At 40.0% G+C, this 19482-nt stretch overlaps 1 protein-coding gene across 1 annotated transcript; it reads right to left on the bottom strand.

Annotated features, from left to right (window-relative positions):
* Positions 1 to 17560: 17560 nt before the first annotated feature.
* Positions 17561 to 18978, bottom strand: LOC111888898 (transcription factor TCP20). Its single transcript, XM_023885040.3, has one exon. The coding sequence runs from the start codon at positions 18786 to 18788 to the stop codon at positions 17847 to 17849; it is 942 nt and encodes a 313-aa protein (XP_023740808.1). The 5' UTR covers positions 18789 to 18978; the 3' UTR covers positions 17561 to 17846.
* Between the last annotated feature and the right edge of the window lie 504 nt (positions 18979 to 19482).

The following is a 19482-nucleotide window of genomic DNA, read 5'->3' as shown; positions in this document are numbered from 1 at the left end:
TCTTAGGGATAGTCACACTTATAAGATATAAGTGTTAATGAGAGATATGTGATGTTATAGGGAGGTTGTAGCTCGTCGGATTGTGCACGAGTGATTTCAGGATTTGCTAGCTTTCAGCATTTACGAGGTGAGTCTTCTCACTACACTGTACCCGGAAGGGTTTGACTTTGCGACCGGAAGGTCAGATATGATATGTGATATGTATGCTATATGTGGTAAGTTATTTGTTATATGTGTGCTATGTATGTTATGTGGGCCGGAAGGCAATATGTTATGGGCCGGAAGGCGATTATGTTATGGGCCGGAAGGCGTTGTGTTGAGGACCGGAAGGTCAGGGCCTGGAAAGGCGTATGTGCGTAAGTGTATATTGGGGGACTCACTAAGCATTTATGCTTACAGTGGTTATGTATGTGTTTCAGGTACTAGCGAGGACCGTGGGAAGGCGCCGGCGTGATCGATACACACTGAAGAATGTTTTTGATGATCTTGGGATTTAGACAGTTTGTATTTGACATGACACTTAAATTATTTATGCCTTGTTTTGAATGAAATTACTCTATTATTAAAAAGAAAAATTTGTTTGAAAATTTGAGTTGTTACAATTGGTATCAGAGCCTTGGTTTGAGGGATTCGGGTGCACCTTCGGGAGTAACTGAACTCAAACCGAGGATTTGAGGAAAACTTTTTAAATAAAGGCATAAACTTTTGTAAATGGTTTTGTGGTAAGCAAGAAAGAAGCAGTGTGTACGATCAGTCAGCGCCCGAACGGTAAAGATCCCCAAGATACCTTACAATGTTATATAATGTAAATTGTTATGTATGCTAGAAGACTAGGTATTCATGATAGGACTAGAGTGGCCTGATTTGTGATGCCTTAGTCTAGGGAAGTTTGCCGATATGAGATGCCTTGCTAGTATGCGGGTAGATAGTGCATATCAGAAGTAGAGTAATCATTATCAGGGGTTTGGGGAGGAAGACTTGGGATGAATGCTGATGCGGTGTGGTCGGTAGTATTGGGCCCGTACTACCGAAGACACCGGGTCAGTGGGAGACCCAAGTACGAATCCCTGGATATCGGAGACTGAGTAGGGTTGCGTTATCGAGTGCAATGACACTCGATGGAGTCTCTGATAGTTTTATGTTGTATTTCAGAGACATCATGGTTAGACCACGCCACGGAGCGAGTACGAGCGGTGTGAGTGACGAGGAGATTCGTCAGATGATTCACGAGGAGGTGGCGGCGGCGATCCGGGCTGAGATCCCGGAGATGTTTGGGTCTATTAAGACCACCCTGATGGAGACATTCGATGAGCGGTACGCCGCATTGACTGAGGCTGCAACCGCTGCAGCTACCGCAGCTGTGGCCGCTGCTAGGCCACAGGGGGGTGACTCGTTGTTGTTCCGAGAGTTCAGCAACACGAAGCCACCGGAGTTCGATGGGACGCAGGATCCGATTGCTGCGATGAGGTGGATCGCGGACATAGAGGGGTGCTTCTACACTTGTTCATGCCCGGAGCACCTGAGGGTACGGTTCGCTTTGAACCAGCTCCGTCTGGGAGCGAAGGACTGGTGGAAGTTCGTGACGGCGAACTTCACTTTGGCAGAGACTACAGCGGTGACATGGGAGGGGTTTACTGCCATGTTCAGGGATGAGTACGTTCCCCCGGTGGAGCGGGAACGATTGGTTCAGGAGTTCTTAACCCTCAAGCAGGGTACAGAGGTGGCGGCGATCACGCGGAAGTTTCATGAGAGGGTGATGTTTTGCCCCGAGCTGGTGTCCACAGAGCAGACTCGGATGAGCCGGTACTTGGGTGTCTTGAGGAGGGATATCCGGGAGATTGTGTCGAACTCCACCTATCATACTTTTACGGAGCTTCAGGCGAATGCCAGGAAGCGTGAGATCGAGTTGGAGACTCAGGCCAGGGAGGAGGCCGAGTCTCAGCAGGCAGACCGGCGGCTCAGTCTCAGCCGGCAGCCAAGCGGATCAAGTCCGCCGATTCGAGGATGGGAGGTCCGAAGAGCCGCACTTGCGGAAAGTGCGGCAAGGGTCACGATGGGGCGTGTCGAGCCGGTGCTTGCTACAAGTGCGGCAAGGAGGGGCACATTGCTAGGGAGTGCCCCAAGGGGTTTATGGTTTGCTTTCATTGCAACCAGACCGGCCATCGGAAGGCCGAGTGTCCGCAGCTTCGTCAGGGATCTGCACCTATTGCCAGGACTACTGAGGCTCGACCGGTGAAGGTCGAGGCCCCGAGGGCTCGTGGGAGAGCCTTTCAGCTGACTGCGGAGGAGGTCCGCGCTGCGCCCGATGTCGTGGCAGGTATGTTGTAATTCATGTATTTATTTTAATGTCGAGATGTTATGCTCATGTTATTATATGCGTAGGTACTTTCCTTGTGAACTCTGTGCCTGCCTTAGTGTTATTTGACTCGGGTGCGAGTAGGTCCTTTGTGTCCTTAGCCTTTAGTCAGCATATCAGCGCTAGTCGTGAGTCGTTGAGTCGACCTTTGAGGGTTTCTATAGCTGACGAGAAAGTGATTTGTGCCACGGAGGTTCTTCGGGGATGCGTGCTAGAGATTTTCGGGGTCGAATTCCCGATTGACCTAATTCCTATTGCGATGGGTGATGTCTGTGTCATCGTAGGCATGGACTGGTTGAGCCGATTCGGCGCTGTCATCGACTGTGAGCGTCAGTTGGTGACCATACGAGACCATAGTGGGGGAGTTCTTTCGGTGTACGGCGAGGGTACCCGTTCGGGATCAGCTTTTTGTTCGGCCGCTAGGGCGAGGCAGTGTCTACAGCAGGGCTGTAAGGGTTTTGTGGCGTATGTGATGGATACGCGGGTGGTTTCTGAGAGACCGAAGTCAGTTGAGGAGGTCCCTGTGGTGCGTGAGTTTCCAGATGTTTTCCCCGAGGAGCTGCCGGGAGTACCTCCTGTGAGGCAAGTAGAGTTTGGTATCGATCTGGTTCCGGGGGCCGCGCCTATTGCTAAAGTGCCTTATCGTCTTGCACCTCCAGAGATGCAAGAGTTGTCCTCGCAGCTCCAGGAGTTGCTGGGGAAGGGATTCATTCGGCCGAGCAGCTCGCCGTGGGGAGCACCTATTCTGTTCGTCAAGAAGAAGGATGGTTCACACCGGATGTGCATTGATTACCGGGAGTTGAACAAGTTGACGGTCAAGAACCGTTACCCGTTACCGAGGATCGATGATTTATTCGATCAGTTTCAGGGAGCGTCTTGGTTTTCCAAGATCGATCTGAGGTCAGGGTACCATCAGGTGAGAGTGCGGGATGAGGATGTCCAGAAGACAGCGTTTAGGACGCGATATGGGCATTATGAGTTTGTGGTGATGCCTTTCGGGCTCACCAATGCCCCGGCTGTGTTCATGGATCTCATGAACAGGGTATGCAGACCGATGTTGGATCGATCAGTGATTGTATTTATCGACGACATTCTGGTGTATTCTAGATCTAGAGAGCAGCATGAGGAGCATTTGAGGGAGGTCCTCGAGGTATTGAGGTCGGAGAAACTTTATGCAAAGTTCTCCAAATATGACTTCTGGCTGCGGGAGGTCCAATTTCTAGGACATGTCGTTAATCAGAAAGGGATATTGGTCGATCCGGCCAAGGTTGAGGCGGTGATGAGTTGGGAAGTGCCGAAATCACCTTCTGAGATCAGGAGCTTCCTTGGGTTGGCAGGGTATTATCGGAGATTCATCAAGGATTTCTCCAAGATCGCAGTGCCACTCACCAGATTGACCCGGAAGGGTGTTGCATTCTCATGGGGGCCCGAGCAGCAGACCTCCTTTGAGACACTTCGCAAGAGGTTGTGCGAAGCCCCGGTATTAGCTCTCCCAGAAGGGATGGAAGATTTTGTGGTATATTGCGACACATCGATTTCGGGACTGGGTGCAGTGTTGATGCAAAGAGGTCATGTGATAGCTTACGCGTCGAGATAGCTGAAGCCTCATGAGGCGAGATACCCCACGCATGATTTAGAGTTGGGAGCAGTAGTGTTCGCTCTCAAGATTTGGCGTCACTACCTGTATGGGGTTCGATGTACAATATATACGGACCATAAGAGCTTGAAGTATTTGATGGATCAGCCCAACCTAAATATGCGTCAGAGGAGGTGGTTGGATGTGGTCAAGGATTATGATTGTGAGATCCTGTACCACCCAGGTAAGGCTAATGTGGTAGCCGACGCGTTGAGCCGCAGGGCGGAGAGCACTCCATTGCGAGATGTATGCTTGAGACTAACTGTGATGACTCCAGTATTGGATGCTATTCGTGGGGCGCAGACCGAAGCTGTGCGACCAGAAATGCAGAAGAAAGAGCGGGTTGTGGGGTTAATTTCAGAGTTCGTTAAGGATGGGCGAGGGCTTATGACGTTTCAGGGTCGGATTTGGGTACCGTTTGTGGGCGGTACGCGTATTACTTTGATGGAAGAGGCTCATAGATCGAAATTTTCGATCCATCCCGGTGCTACGAAGATGTATTTGGACTTGAGGAAAGAGTATTGGTGGCCCTGTATGAAGAGGGACGTCGTATGGTTCGTTGAGAGGTGCTTGACCTGCCGTAGGGTCAAGGCCGAGCACCAGAGACCGCATGGCAAGTTACAGCCATTGGAGATCCCCGAGTGGAAGTGGGAACAAATCACTATGGATTTCATCACCAAATTGCCGAGGACTGCCAGGGGAGTTGATGCAATTTGGGTGATTGTGGATAGGTTGACGAAGAGTGCACACTTCCTTGCCATCAGCGAGAGTTCTTCAGCGGAGAAGTTGGCAGAGATATATGTGAGAGAAGTGGTATCTCGGCATGGAGTACCGATCTCGATTGTTTCAGACCGTGATGTGCGCTTCACTTCCAGATTCTAGAAGAAGTTCCATGAGGAGCTGGGTACTAAATTGCATTTTAGTACCGCATAGCATCCCCAGACAGACGGTCAGAGCGAGCGGACGATTCAGACGCTGGAGGACATGCTCCGAGCGTGTGTGTTAGACTTCGGGGGTAGTTGGGATGCGTATTTACCATTGGCAGAGTTTTCCTACAACAACAGCCATCATTCGAGCATTGGTATGCCACCTTTTGAGCTGTTGTATGGTAGGAGATGTCGGACCCCCATTTGCTGGGGAGAGGTGGGACAGAGAGTGATGGGCAGCACGGAGATCGTGCTTCAGACGACAGAGCAGATTCAGCAAGTTAGGCAGAGGTTATTGACTGCCCAAAGCCGACAGAAGAGTTATGCAGACAGGCGCCGATCCGAGCTTGAATTTCAGGTCGGCGACTTCGTTCTCCTGAAGGTCTCCCCTTGGAAAGGAGTGATTCGATTCAGGAAGAGGGGCAAGTTGGGGCCCCGGTATATTGGGCCATTTCGTGTGATTGAAAGGATAGGCCGGGTAGCATATCGGTTGGAGTTGCCAGCGGAGTTGGGACAGATCCACGGCACTTTTAATGTGTCGCAATTGAGGAAGTGCATAGCCGATGAGTTGGCAGTGGTTCCATTGGAGGATATTCAGGTGGATGCGAGCCTGAATTATGCCGAGAGACCAGTGGCCATCAGGGATCGGAAGATCAAGGTTCTGAGGAACAAGGAAGTACCTCTGTGTTGGTCCAGTGGCAACACCGTAAGGGGTCGGAAATGACTTGGGAGCCGGAACGTGAGATGCGGGAGCAGCATCCGGAACTATTTTCAGAGTGAGACTTCGAGGGCGAAGTCTAAGCCAAGTGGGGGAGAGTTGTAACAGCCCGGAATCTCAGGTATTGTTAAATTATGTTTTTGGGGTGAGTTAAGAGGGGACTCGGCGAGTTGGAGCCTAGACTCGCCGAGTAGGATCGCAGACTTGGTCGCGGGTTCGCGACTGGACTCGACGAGTTCGATATGGACTCGGCGAGTCTACGCTGTTTAGCGAAAACCCTAGCCGTTCAGGGTTGGGTCGTATATAATGCACTTATAGGCCGTCATTGTCCGTCTTTAGTCGACTGAGAAGAACCCTAAACGGCTGTGGGCATCTAGAGCAAGATTGAAGGATATTAGGGCTTTGAAGAAATTGTTGTGCAAGGAGGAGAAGAGCTTTGGCTAAAGGAACAGCAAGGGATTCGAGTTCTGCAGTTTGGGGACACAGAGAGTGCATATTTCAGGTAATATTTCGGATTCCTTTCTGTTATGTTGATGTGTGCATGGATTTAGGGTTTGTGGAACCCATTTGGTGATTAGATGAATTAGTACCTTGTTACCCAACGACTATAATCCTGTATTAGGACCTTTAGAGGTCCAGAAGGTCCCATGCTTGGGTATTTCGGGACGAAACTTATCTCAGGAAGCAGTTTGATCGACTGCATGGCATGGACTCGCCGAGTCTGATGAACAGACTCGGCGAGTAGCTTGGAGATTGACTGGAACTCGTCGAGCTGTTCTTCAGACTCGGCGAGTGGAGTCGGGGTGGCCCCACAATTCTTCCAGGAGTAACTCGTCGGGTCAAGGAGGATACTCGACGAGTAGATAGGGACTCTCAGAGAGTTGGAGAACGTTTAGACTCGCCGAGTCGCCATGGCACTCGCCGAGTCCGGTCGAGTTGACCGTTGACCGTTGACCAGAGTTGACCTAAGTCTGACTTCTTAGGGATAGTCACACTTAGAAGATATAAGTGTTAATGAGAGATATGTGATGTTATAGGGAGGTTGTAGCTCGTCGGATTGTGCACGAGTGATTTCAGGATTTGCTAGCTTTCAGCATTTACGAGGTGAGTCTTCTCACTACACTGTACCCGGAAGGGTTTGACTTTGCGACCGGAAGGTCAGATATGATATGTGATATGTATGCTATATGTGGTAAGTTATTTGTTATATGTGTGCTATGTATGTTATGTGGACCGGAAGGCAATATGTTATGGGCCGGAAGGCGATTATGTTATGGGCCGGAAGGCGTTGTGTTGAGGACCGGAAGGTCAGGGCCTGGAAAGGCGTATGTGCGTAAGTGTATATTGGGGGACTCACTAAGCATTTATGCTTACAGTGGTTATGTATGTGTTTCAGGTACTAGCGAGGACCGTGGGAAGGCGCCGGCGTGATCGATACACACTGAAGAATGTTTTTGATGATCTTGGGATTTAGACAGTTTGTATTTGACATGACACTTAAATTATTTATGCCTTGTTTTGAATGAAATTACTCTATTATTAAAAAGAAAAATTTGTTTGAAAATTTGAGTTGTTACATAATGAGGGTTTGATCGCGGGAGCATTCACTTGGGGATTGTTTCTAGGATCGTTGTCCCATAAACTCATGGGCAAGCAACCCCAAACGAGGGTAGAACTAAAGGAGCGACTGGATCGATTCCTACGCCAAGAGGAGGGTAAAGCATCGAAGCAAACATACCTCAATTCCATGACATCCTCCGCTGGAAGGCGAAGCCACCACCCTACAACCCATCCCGATCCTCGGGGGGGGGGGGGGGGGGGGAGGCAGGTTCATGGGGTGAGATAGACGGTTTCCAGGGCGTTTCTGACCTTTCGTTAAAGATGAGAGGCGGGGAAGACGAGCAGAAGTCTATGCGGTCGATGAGAAGTTGGCGGAAAAAGGCACTAACATGCGGTATTGTGAATACCATAAGAGCAGGACACACAACAGGATCAACTATTCAGTCCTAAAAAGGGAAATCGAGGAAAAGCAACTAAAGGGAAACGTGATAGAAATTTCCAAGAGCCTATGAGCCAAGTTTGACGCAGAAAACCCCAAAGATGCCACTGGAAGGGAAGATCGTAGGTTGGAAATCCTTGTGATCCACCACAGAAGGGGGAGAGCGGAAAGCACAATGGACACACGAAGCATCACAGAAGCGATGCATGGGGCTGACGTTCTCGATAAACGACCCAAGCCCAACCGGATGGAGCGGGGACAACCCCCTCGTCATCGAAGGATCCATTCGAGATGTCACCGTTCATCGAGTATACGTCGACACGGGAAGTTATGCGAACATCATTTACGAACATTGTTTTCGGTTGCTACCGAACGAATGGAAGGAAGGTATGTGGCCAGCCATAGGCCAACTCACAGAATTCACACAACTTGTGGCCTTTATGTATGATTCACTTACCATTTACGTTAACCAATCAAGACAAAACCAAGCGACAGACCACCTTGGTGGATTTTGTGGTCATACGACACCCGTCAGAACACAATATAATATTAGGATGGATGACCCTACTAAAGTTCGGAGCAATCTCATCAACAATCCATGGGATAGTCAAATTCAGCATAAGCCAGGGACCGAGAACAATCCTAGCCACTCCCCCAATGGAGCTCCAATGCTACAAGATCATGCAACCACAGGACATCTCAGTCGAAGCCAAGAGACTAAGCCCGGACTTGTCGAACGGCGGAGAGGTAATTAACAGGGAATACCCAGACCAGCGGGTGAACGTGGGGACAGCCCTCCCTGCGAAAATGAGACAACAGCCGGTTCAAATATTGCAAAAGTATAAACATGTGTTCGCTTGGACACCCACAGACATGGTAGGGATCGACCGAGGAATCATAGAACACAAACTAATGATAAAACGAGGAGCTAAGGAAATAAAACAGAAGAAGCGGTCCAAGGAAGAGACCAAAACAAGGCAATCAAAACAGAAGTGGCCAAATTGACCAGCGCAGAAATCCTTAGGGAAGCAATTTTCCCCACGTGGATCACCAACCCGGTAATGGTAAAGAAACACGACGGCAGTTGGCGCATGTGTATTGATTACTCAGATCATGCCCCAAGGATTGCTACCCACTATCAGAGATAGACCAGAAGGTGGAGTCCCTACAAGGTTTCCAGTGGAAATGCTTCCTGGATGCGTATAATGGGTATCACCAAATCCTAATGAGCAAAAACGACAAAGAGAAAACAGCCATCTACACAGATCACGACGCGTTTTTCTACACAAAAATGTTGTTCGGATTAAAGAACGCCGGGGTAACCCAACAATTTTTTTTAAATAATGTTCTATAAAAAAAGGTTAATGTCATAAATACCCTCAAGTTTTCAAGGTTTTGTCGGTTTTGCTAAAAGTTAAATTTTATGTTCGTTTTTACCCTCACATTTTCAAAAAATGTTCGGTTTTACCATTTTACCAGTGATAACAGGTTTTCCAGGTTATTAACTTTGCAAAAAAACTCTTAAGTTTAACGGTTTCTTTTTTTTTTTTTCTTTTTTTTTTTTTTTAAATTAACGTTTTTACCCTTAAGTTTATATTTTTTTACTCTTTTACCCTAAGTATTTTTTCATAATATATGTATTCATGCAGAAAAATCGTATTTATATACCAAAAAATATTTAATTAAATATTGTATTTACATTTTTTATAATGTTACACACACACACACACACACACATATATATATATATATATATATATATATATATATATATATATATATATATATATTTACATTGCTTAGCATTCTAATTTTATGTCTAAAAATAATCCATATTCCTACTTCGCTTAAACTAATGCTTTGATACCAACTGTGACATCCCCATTTTACGGCCAGAAAAGATCGGTTTTGTTTATGCTTTATTTTGAAAAACAGAGTAACCTTTTAAAGAAAAGTGTTGCGGAATTTGTTCCCAGAAAAACATGATAAATACGTTATCAAGCATTTCCGAAGAAATGTATTTTTATTCATTTTAAAACATTAGGATGTTATCGTCAACACAGAAACATAAGCATAAATAGAACTTATATTCATTATCACTAGTGATTTACATCTCCTTAATCTTTCAATGTAATGTAACTTCATATGGACACCTGTGATACAAATAAACTGTGTGGGTTAGGTTGGGAAACCTGGTGAGTACATAGGGTTTTCAACCCACAATAATATAAATATTATGTTTAAACATCAAACAATCAACCCAATTACTCATCCCCATTATGTTCTCTACTCTTAAGGATCTACCCTAAGAATCATCTATTCCTCGTTCATTCATTCCTAAGGATCATCCTAAGGAATCAACACGAAGTCCATCGTTGCCACGGCCTACACAACGGGCACTAAGTCTGCATAGTCGCCAGGGTTTAGGCACCAAGTTCGCATGGTCGCCAGGGTTTAGGCACCAAGTCTGCATGATTGCCAAGGTTTAGGCACCAAGTCTACATGATCGCCAAGGTTTAGAGTACACCGGGTGAACACATCGTTCACAACACCTACAGGTTACGAGCCTGCTAGTGTTCCACTGGATTGTCTAGAATTGTCTGTGGTTGTCATCCATACTCTGCTAGATGACGGGGCCATGCTTGGGTAAAAGGGTTCTCTCATTGTTCACCTCTCATCCTTATCTCACGGTCTATATCACCTCTTATCTCAACATTCAATTCATATTTCATCTACCCATGTTTTACCCAACATATTTTGTAGATATAAAATACATATACAGTTTAAATCATTTACAACATGTATAAAATATTTCATTCAACATAGACAACAAGTATTCAGACAATATGCACACATAGCATGTAATTTATATTAAAATACCTCATATATATGTGTAAGATGAAAGTAACTATGCACTCACTTGATAAGGTGGTGACTCGGTACTCGGACATCACTTCGTTACTCTTAAAATAATTTTCCATTGATAAAACCTAGCATCGTTACCACTAGGGTTTAGTTTAATATTCACCGAGACTAATTAATAGTCTAGATTTATCATTAATTCTGAGTCTACTTCATGATCTATCAAGTAAGGAACAACCAGGTAGGATCATATCGGAGGTAGGGTCCGTTTGGTATACGAAGTATACTGTTTGGAAATCCCACTTTAAACACCTCACTAAATTACAGCCTATACATCATTCCCGTAAGTAGATCAATCGGTATAATGACTTTGAATTACTGATAAATCTTATTTATAAGTTCATAAGATAGACATTATATTAAAATAAAAGCTATATTTAAAATAGCGTAGGCGTAGCTCACTTACAGCGGGTTTTATAGAAAACTGGGTTTCGCTTGGAGCAACGTTTCCAAACTGAAAGACCCTTTTTCTCGGGACTCCGGGAGCCTCGGGGCTTCCTTCGGGTGCTAGGGGGTTTACCTAGACTTTAGGGGGGTTTAGGGGCTAGAGAGAGAGAGGGGGAGAGAGAGAGAGAGAGAGAGAGAGAGAGAGAGAAAGCTTTGAAAGGTGTGAAGGAAGTGGCTGCCTTCGCAACCTTTTTATAGGCCCAGCCTCGGACATACGCTGGGCGTAGTCCTAGGCTATGCTGGGCGTAGTTCGGATAAGAGCCACAACTAGCTTCGTACAAGGCACGTGTCCGGAATAGCTTGGTACAATGTGGCCATCTCTCGGACCACACAAGACCGAAGTACACTGGACGTACTCGACCTTGGACGCGGGGCGTAATGCGAAGCGACGTGTCACACATCCGAAGTTGGTACCGAGATCAGCAATGGATGGCTAGGATTTTGTCATGTCATCGATATCGCAACAGATTTCGCAAATTTACTTTCCGACTTCTAAAAATCACAACTCTCGCATACGAGCTCCATTTTCGACGTTCTTTATATTCACGTGTAGGCGGCACGTACTCTACAACTTTCGTTTAGACTCCATCGGCTAACTTTGACTTTATTTTAAAAGTTATATTTTTAACAGGCCGGGACAGGATTGGTCCGTTAAAAATTCATAACTCCTTCATCCAACGTCCTTTTTCGTCTGTCTTTTTATCGTTGCGATACTATTAACGAGATTTTAAATTCTCGTTTAGGTTGTGTCGGTTAAAAACCGCTCGATCTAATATTCGAACTTCGGGCTGTACACTGCTAAGCCGAAACTTCGAAAAATCATAACTTCCTCATACGAAGTCAGATTTGGGTGTTCATTTTATGGACGCACTCGGTTTAACATATTCTATGACTTTTGTTTAGATCATTAAGGCTAAAAGTCGCTCTATCGTAAATTCACTATTTACGTTTCCTAGTGTCGTGCCGGTTTTGCCGTAAAACTTCGACGTGCCATAACTTCTTCGTTATAACTCGGATTTCGACGTTCTTTATGTACGGACCCCTTGTAACATATATTACCACTTGGTTAAGATTATTCCTTCTAAATAATCTTCCATCAAAACTCATTTTTGATGCTCATTGTCTCTAAATTGATTAGCCCAAATCTATGGGCGTTACATGAACACATACGAAAACAAATCCGGTAAGATTTTAACCCTGTAAATTGTTGTTTTTCATTTGTCTGCTTCAATTTGGCGTAGGTGTAATATTTCACCATGGTGTTTTGCAGCCCAGGTGATTTTTTTGTATATGCCATGAGATATCGAGCTCATCTTGAGACCTACTTCCAGAAAAATAAATTCAAGCTTTCAGATAGTTTTTGATCTGTAGGCGTTGTGACCAACCTTAAAAAGCGATTGAAGATCTTAAGGTGTTTGTTTTTATCCCTCTTTACATTAGTGGTCTCTTTCTTTCTCCCTTTTTTCCCTATATCTTTTAAGAGATTTTTATTTGTTCTTTTCTTAGTAGGGCTTGATGAACACCAGCAAGATGTTTACGAGTTCTAAGACAACTCTTTTTGTGATGATCGAATTACAGATTATTCTGAGTGTGATAAGTAGTGTTTTTTTTTTTTTTACTTTTTTTTCTCTTTCTCAATTATGACATTGTTAAAGAATATGAAAATAATTTAAGTGAATGATTATATAATGACGTTATCAGAGAGATCATTGAAGTTGGTTGGAGGGATCATGTTATCTCTGCAACCCTAAGAAGGAGGAGATAGGTGGCTTCTCCATATGTTTCTAAAATTCTATTAGGATTTTTAGATGTGAGTAATATAAGTTAACTTTTTATTTTTTATAACTGGTTAGCTTTGATTGTGGTTTTTAGAACTCCATTTTGTCATTGTTTTTAACGGGTTTCTCAGTGTCTATATGAAGAACCATTAAGAAGATACAAGGCCATATAACTTAACAGAAAGGTAAAAATTCTTAACCTTTGGTTTTTATTATTTTTTGAGTCGTCTAGAAATGAGATTCCGAGTCTTTTTATTTTGAGTTTTTGACAAATGCTTTCTTGAAGAAAAACTTTCCTAATGCGTCATCTATCTCATCTGTGTCATTTTGTAGGATGTTGGTTTTCCCATTTTTTGCTCTTCTTTACAACTTGGTTTTTAGTGCTTAAGGGTGATGTCTTCTTTGCTCTATGCCTTTAGTGTTATTGTACTGCTTGAAAAATGTCAAACTTGTAGAGTTGTATCCTATTTATGGTTTAAACAATTTCATTAAATTGATTAATAGTAATGTGATATTGGTTCTTTTCAGTGTTTGTGCAATCAATTGTTTGTAATTTTGACGACGGTACCTGAAATTTCCACTTTCTACATATATATTATATGTTTTCCATTAATTTTTGTTAATTTGTTTGTTGTGCAATAAGGTTTCTACAAATAGAGTCTTTGATGTCAAGGTATATGCTTTGCTTTAACAACTAAAAAATGCATAGAGGCATTTTTGTACATTGAATTGATTTAATGAAAAAAATATGATTTTGGTTATAGATTTGATTATAAAGCATATAACATATTAACATATAACATCCCCACAGATATTTTAAGCATTTAGACTCAACTTTAACATATAACATCCTAGAGCTCTTTTGAAACATTTAGACTTGACTGCCACATTTTAATTTTGTAGTTATAATATAACTAATTTTCTTTAGTCACGTTTAATTAATTTATGATTTTGTAGTTAAAATGTAATTATTATATCTAATCACATTTTAACGAGTTAATGGAGGAAATTCACGAGTTACTTTTGAGTTTTGTTAAATCGTGGGCATTCAATGTAAGGCATAAATGATCGAACTCAAATGATATTTTCATATGAAAATTATCCTCTAAAAGCTATTAATTGGTTACTAAATCATAACACAGTTTTCTGGTGTTTAGGTGATTGAAAAGGCCAAGAAGAGATGGTTTTTCTTCAACAATAAAGCATTCATGCATCCATGTGAAACTTATTCCACGTAAATTTCTTTCTTATTTTCTCTAATTATAAATTATCGTACACATAACTTGAGGTGTACTTTATGTATTTATCTTATTGACATTTGAATTAAATGACTCTTTATTATATTTTGTTTGTGGATTTGCAAAACTGGTTGTAGTGGTGGAAACCCCAAAATGAGAGCTAATGAGAGATGAGAAGAGCCAGATGCTTACCCCTAATGCTCTTGAAGCTCACTTTTTTGGATAAATAAATTTAACTATGTTTCTATTATTGGCTAAAATAATGAAAGTATGTACAATTATAGCATCTTATTTTTGTTTCAGGCCAATTATGGTCATGATCAATTAAATGTTGCTACTATAGGTAAATAAATCTTAGTATGATGTTATCTTGGTTAAAAGCTAAAGACTTAAAATATGTTGCCTATTTTAGTGAAAAAAGAGATGTGCCATGTTATTTCACACAATTTATCCTATAAAACAACTTTTGAATATTCAAGTGATGTTAATTTTAAGTTGATCATTTCAAATATTGACAATTTATTATGGTCTGAAAATTGATACACAAGCATTAAAGTCATATATTAGTTCAAATAAAAATACCAAATAAGGGTGGTTCAGAGAGGTTTAATCAAAAGACGATGATTACATGGAAGCAATTGATGATAAATGATTTGGTATAATATATTAGGTATTTCTTTGTGTATCTGTTAAGGTTCGTACTCTTAAATAGAAATATTACAAAGATGTAAATCATAGAGTACCATATTTATATGCATAAGGTCAAAAAAGGAAAAGAATTGTCTTTGTTGCGCAAAAATACTAATCGTTTATGGAAACTAATTTTAAAAAGGCTATTCGCACCCGTCGCTCGGTGCGGGTAAACAACTAGTGTGTGTGTGTGTGTGTATATATACACATATATATATATATATATATATATATATATATATATATATATATATATATATATATATATAGAATCAAGATCAAATAAGAAAGAAATTTTTGGTAAAAGGTAAGAATTTTTTTTCTACATATTTTTTTCGCAAACAAACAAAATGAATCATTAGATGATTCATTTGTAAGATGATTCACAAGAAAAAATTCTCAAAAAAACATCTCGATGATTCATTTATACAATGATTTTGTTGTTATTCACTAAAATTGTCACAAAAGTGATTTTTTTTTCTTAATTTACTTAAAAATGAATCATAAGATGTTTTTTTGGGGAATTTTTTCTTGTGAATCATCTTACAAATGAATCATCTAGTGATTCATTTTGTTTGTTCGTCAAAAAAATATGTAGAAAAAAACTTCTTACCTTCCTATCAAAAAAAATTTCTTACCGGATCTATATCCTATATATATACACACACACGTGTGTGTGTGTGTGTTTTTCAAGGTTATACTATTTAAAAAGTAAAAAAAATATTTTTAGAAATATAAATATGTATTTTATAGATATAGTTTTTAGAAATAAAATACATATTTTTACATTTTTAGAAATATTAATATATATTTAAACTATTAAAAATATATGTATATACTTATAAAATCATAAAAATAAATATTTTTACTTCTAATATATATATATATATATATATATATATATATATATATATATATATATATATATATATATATATATATATATATATATATATATATAAGTATAAACACATTTATGATTGAACAAGTTTTTTTATTGATATGTATGTTTTTCACATACATGAAAATACATATTTATAGTTCTAAAAACATATTAATTTGTTTTTTTACATTTTAATGTTATATATATATATATATATATATATATATATATATATATATATATATATATATATATAACATTAAAAACTGTCAATATAATATTTAATTAAACTTTTTTTCGTATATAAATATAATTTTTCTGTATGAATACGTATACTATGAAAAAAATACTTAGAGTAAAAATATAAAAAAAAATTATAAACTTAAGGGTAAAAACATAAAAAACTGTAAACTTAAGAGTTTTTTTGTGTAATTAATATAATGGTAATCTGTTATCATCGGTAAAATGGTAAAACCGAATATTTTTTTGGAAAATGTGAATATATTGGGCAAAACCGACAAAACTTTGAAAACCTGAGAGTTTTTATTACCCTAACCCTAAAAAAAAATACAATTTATCATTTTTTTGAGAGTTTTTATTACCCTAACCCTAAAAAAAATACAATTTATCATTTTTTTTTTGGAACGGCTAATACATACCTACTAAATGTTACTCTTAAACTATTTTATTATCCACAAGGTATTTGAACTCTCAATCCTTTAGGGGGAGACACATATTTTTAAGTTCTTGGTAGCAGTAGACCAAAGACCCTTTGGAACAATTGATTATTCTTTTGAAATATTAACCCGTTACATCAGTTAAATAAACTTTAAACGAGTTAATATTGTAAGACCTAAAAGTCAATCACATCTCCCAACGGGGCAAACTAGATATCTTTGAAATACATGCGTGAAAACGCTAGATTTCCAAAATTATGTTTTACTTTGATTTCGTCAAACTATTAAATACGATAGTCACAAAAATTTATGCCTTCGTACATAAACCAATATGAAATTGAGAATTGATGGAAAGAGACTCTCAATGACATGACGTTAGGATTATTGGGTTAAATGTGCGATGTATTATGTATAGTCAAGATAGAATAAGGGACCACCCGTGACTCTTTTTATTTCCATACTATAGACCATTATTGTTGCCAAATAAATTGAGTGTCCGGTTGAATTTATTTATGATCGTAGAAAAATTAAATACATCAATTTCAAACTTCAAACGTAATAACTCGAACCTGCAAAAATCTTGATGACTCACATGCCTAGACTAAACCGAAGACTTGATCGTTTCAGCCCCTAGTCATGATTCAACTCTGGTTACCACAACCCATAATCTTAAGATCTTACAACAAACCAACAAGTTTGTTTCGGATGATATATTTACAGAAATAGTCAAAGAGTTTTGTACTCTATAAAACTTTTCGTTTCAATACAGATCGTTGTCCGTTTGCTTTACGTCGATATGTATTGACTTTTTTATCATAATAAAATTCTGATAAATAAACATAATGAAATAAAAGAATATAGATTAGGCTCCTTGTTGTACAGGACTTCCATGTTAGCCATCATGTGGGCCTATAGTGTACTCTCGTATAAGTGGATGTGTTATGAAAGCGAGGGATTGCTGAAAGAATAACAGATTACAGGTCCTAAAGACATGACACGGAACCACACCCGATTTCCGAAATACAACATAGCTATTTACGCCGACACGCTAACCTCTAATTAGTAACTCCAACTAAACATTTTTGTTAATGACTTGAACATAAAGAGTAGAAAGAAAGCAACGTACTCCTTTAAGATGTTTCCTCAAAACACACATATATATTAACAAGGGGTAGTATTGTATGCTGCTACTAGAGTAAAACACACATCTGAAACTAAACAAGAAAGGTCTTGATTGATTCGCCCTGCAAAACCAACATGCCCTATCGTCCCCACCAATATATATGTATATACGATATCAAGAAATATGTATTTAAATGGAAAAACAAAGCTATAAGATTTACAGAAAGAAAAAGGATGGTGTCAGAGAGGGGAAACCCCAAAAGCACCTGCTAATATACAACTGTTTTTTTTTTTTTTTTTGATACTGATGAAGCTCTGAAACATCTTTATCAGTCTCTTTTACTCTCTTTTCTTTTTTAGGCAAATTATACAATACAACACAGAAACCCCATGATCCAAAAGAGCTGAAAGATTTGGGTTTCATTTTTCATTATAATAGCTTGATCTGAAAGTTCTACTGACCCTCTGAACCTTGAGAATTATCATCCTTTGAAGACTGTTGTTGTTGTTGGTGGTGCTGGTGCATTCTAGCTTGACTCATATGGTAAATCTGGTTCAAAGCTTGTTGATTTAGAACCCCAATATGAGCATCTTGAGAGAGGCCGAGTTCTAACCCCGGAAGCTGCTGTTGATGATGATGATTGCCTAAAATCGAAGAAAAACTCATCGGACCCAAATTGGAAGTGGGCAAGTCAAACCCTGAAAATGCAATTTTTTGTAAATAATTGGAGCTTTCGTTGCCGAGATTGTTAGCAGATGGACCAGATGACGATGAAGAAGAATGAAACCCAAATCCGGATGTGGGTATGGCGGGCCACAGAGCCGGAGATGTAGCCATGTGGTTTGTGGGTCTACCTACCCCCAAATTCCCACCAACTAATGGCCAATTGGTCCTACTATTTTCATCAATTTTGTGTTGCAATCCGACTGAAATGGAAGCTCCGAGTGAAGCTGCACCTGCTGCCCCCATCGCGGAAGCAGGGATGGTTCCGGTACCGGTGGCGGCGATGATCGACGGCTCCGCCTGCTGTAACAACCACTGAATGGTTTCTCCATCAGATTTGTGACCTAATTCTCTCGTGAGTTGAAAAATCCTCGCCGCACAAAGTGCAGGCATCCTTATCCGACGACCACGACCTTCAACTTTGGTGTGCCGGTCTTTGTTGGAACTTCGTTTGACTGATAATTGTGGTTGTTTTTTGGCTCCACCGTCTTCTTTTTCTTTTTCCGCGACTACGATTTGTAAATCTTTGATTTCTGAACAAGACTTGTTGTTTTGATCAGCCATGGTGGTGGTGGTGGTGGTGGGTTGTGGGAGAGTCAAAAAACTGGAAACTTGGTGTGGCTGCTGAGGATGATGATGATGATGATGATACTGTGAGCCCTTGGGATCCATCAAAAACTGTGTTGGGTGTTGTTTAATAGATAGATATTATTAATAAATGATGGCCAACACTTTGAGAAGGTTTGATTGAAGAATAAGACCTGAATGCTCTTGATGTGTGTGGGTTTCGCTGTTTTTGGCCAAATAAAACAAAGACAGAAGTGTAAATGTTCTTAAAAGGAAGGGCAGTATTGTAATTTCCAATGTAAGATAAATCAATGCTAGTACTGATATCAAATTTGGAGTAATTCTATTTAATATTTATCTGCTCTAAAAAAATAAGGTGTTTTTATCACATATCTTTTTTTCTTTTATACATATCTTCTTTTATATATGACATGTTCTAAAATTTTTAAATTTTCTATTTTCACTTGTTATTTTTCATTTTATTAAATTAAAATTCCACATTTAATATGCAAGAAAATATATATGTAAGATATTTATTAGAAATAATTTATATATGTAAAGTATTCAATACATTAAATTCTCATTAATTTTAATAATTCAATATTTTTCTCATTTTTTATATAAATTCAAACTTTTTAAATTGTTAAAATTTCATATATTTTTTTTAAAATAAACTAATGTAATATATGAGTTTCACACCTAGTTCATATTATAAATAAGTGAATTTTTAATTTTTATATTGATTTTTTAAGTTTAAATTTATATATATCTAACTTATTTATTTTGTTACAAATTATTT

The sequence above is a fragment of the Lactuca sativa genome, chromosome 2 (assembly GCF_002870075.4).
Source record: "Lactuca sativa cultivar Salinas chromosome 2, Lsat_Salinas_v11, whole genome shotgun sequence".
In the NCBI taxonomy this organism is placed as follows: Eukaryota; Viridiplantae; Streptophyta; class Magnoliopsida; order Asterales; family Asteraceae; genus Lactuca; species Lactuca sativa.
This window is presented reverse-complemented; position numbering and strand designations above follow the sequence as displayed.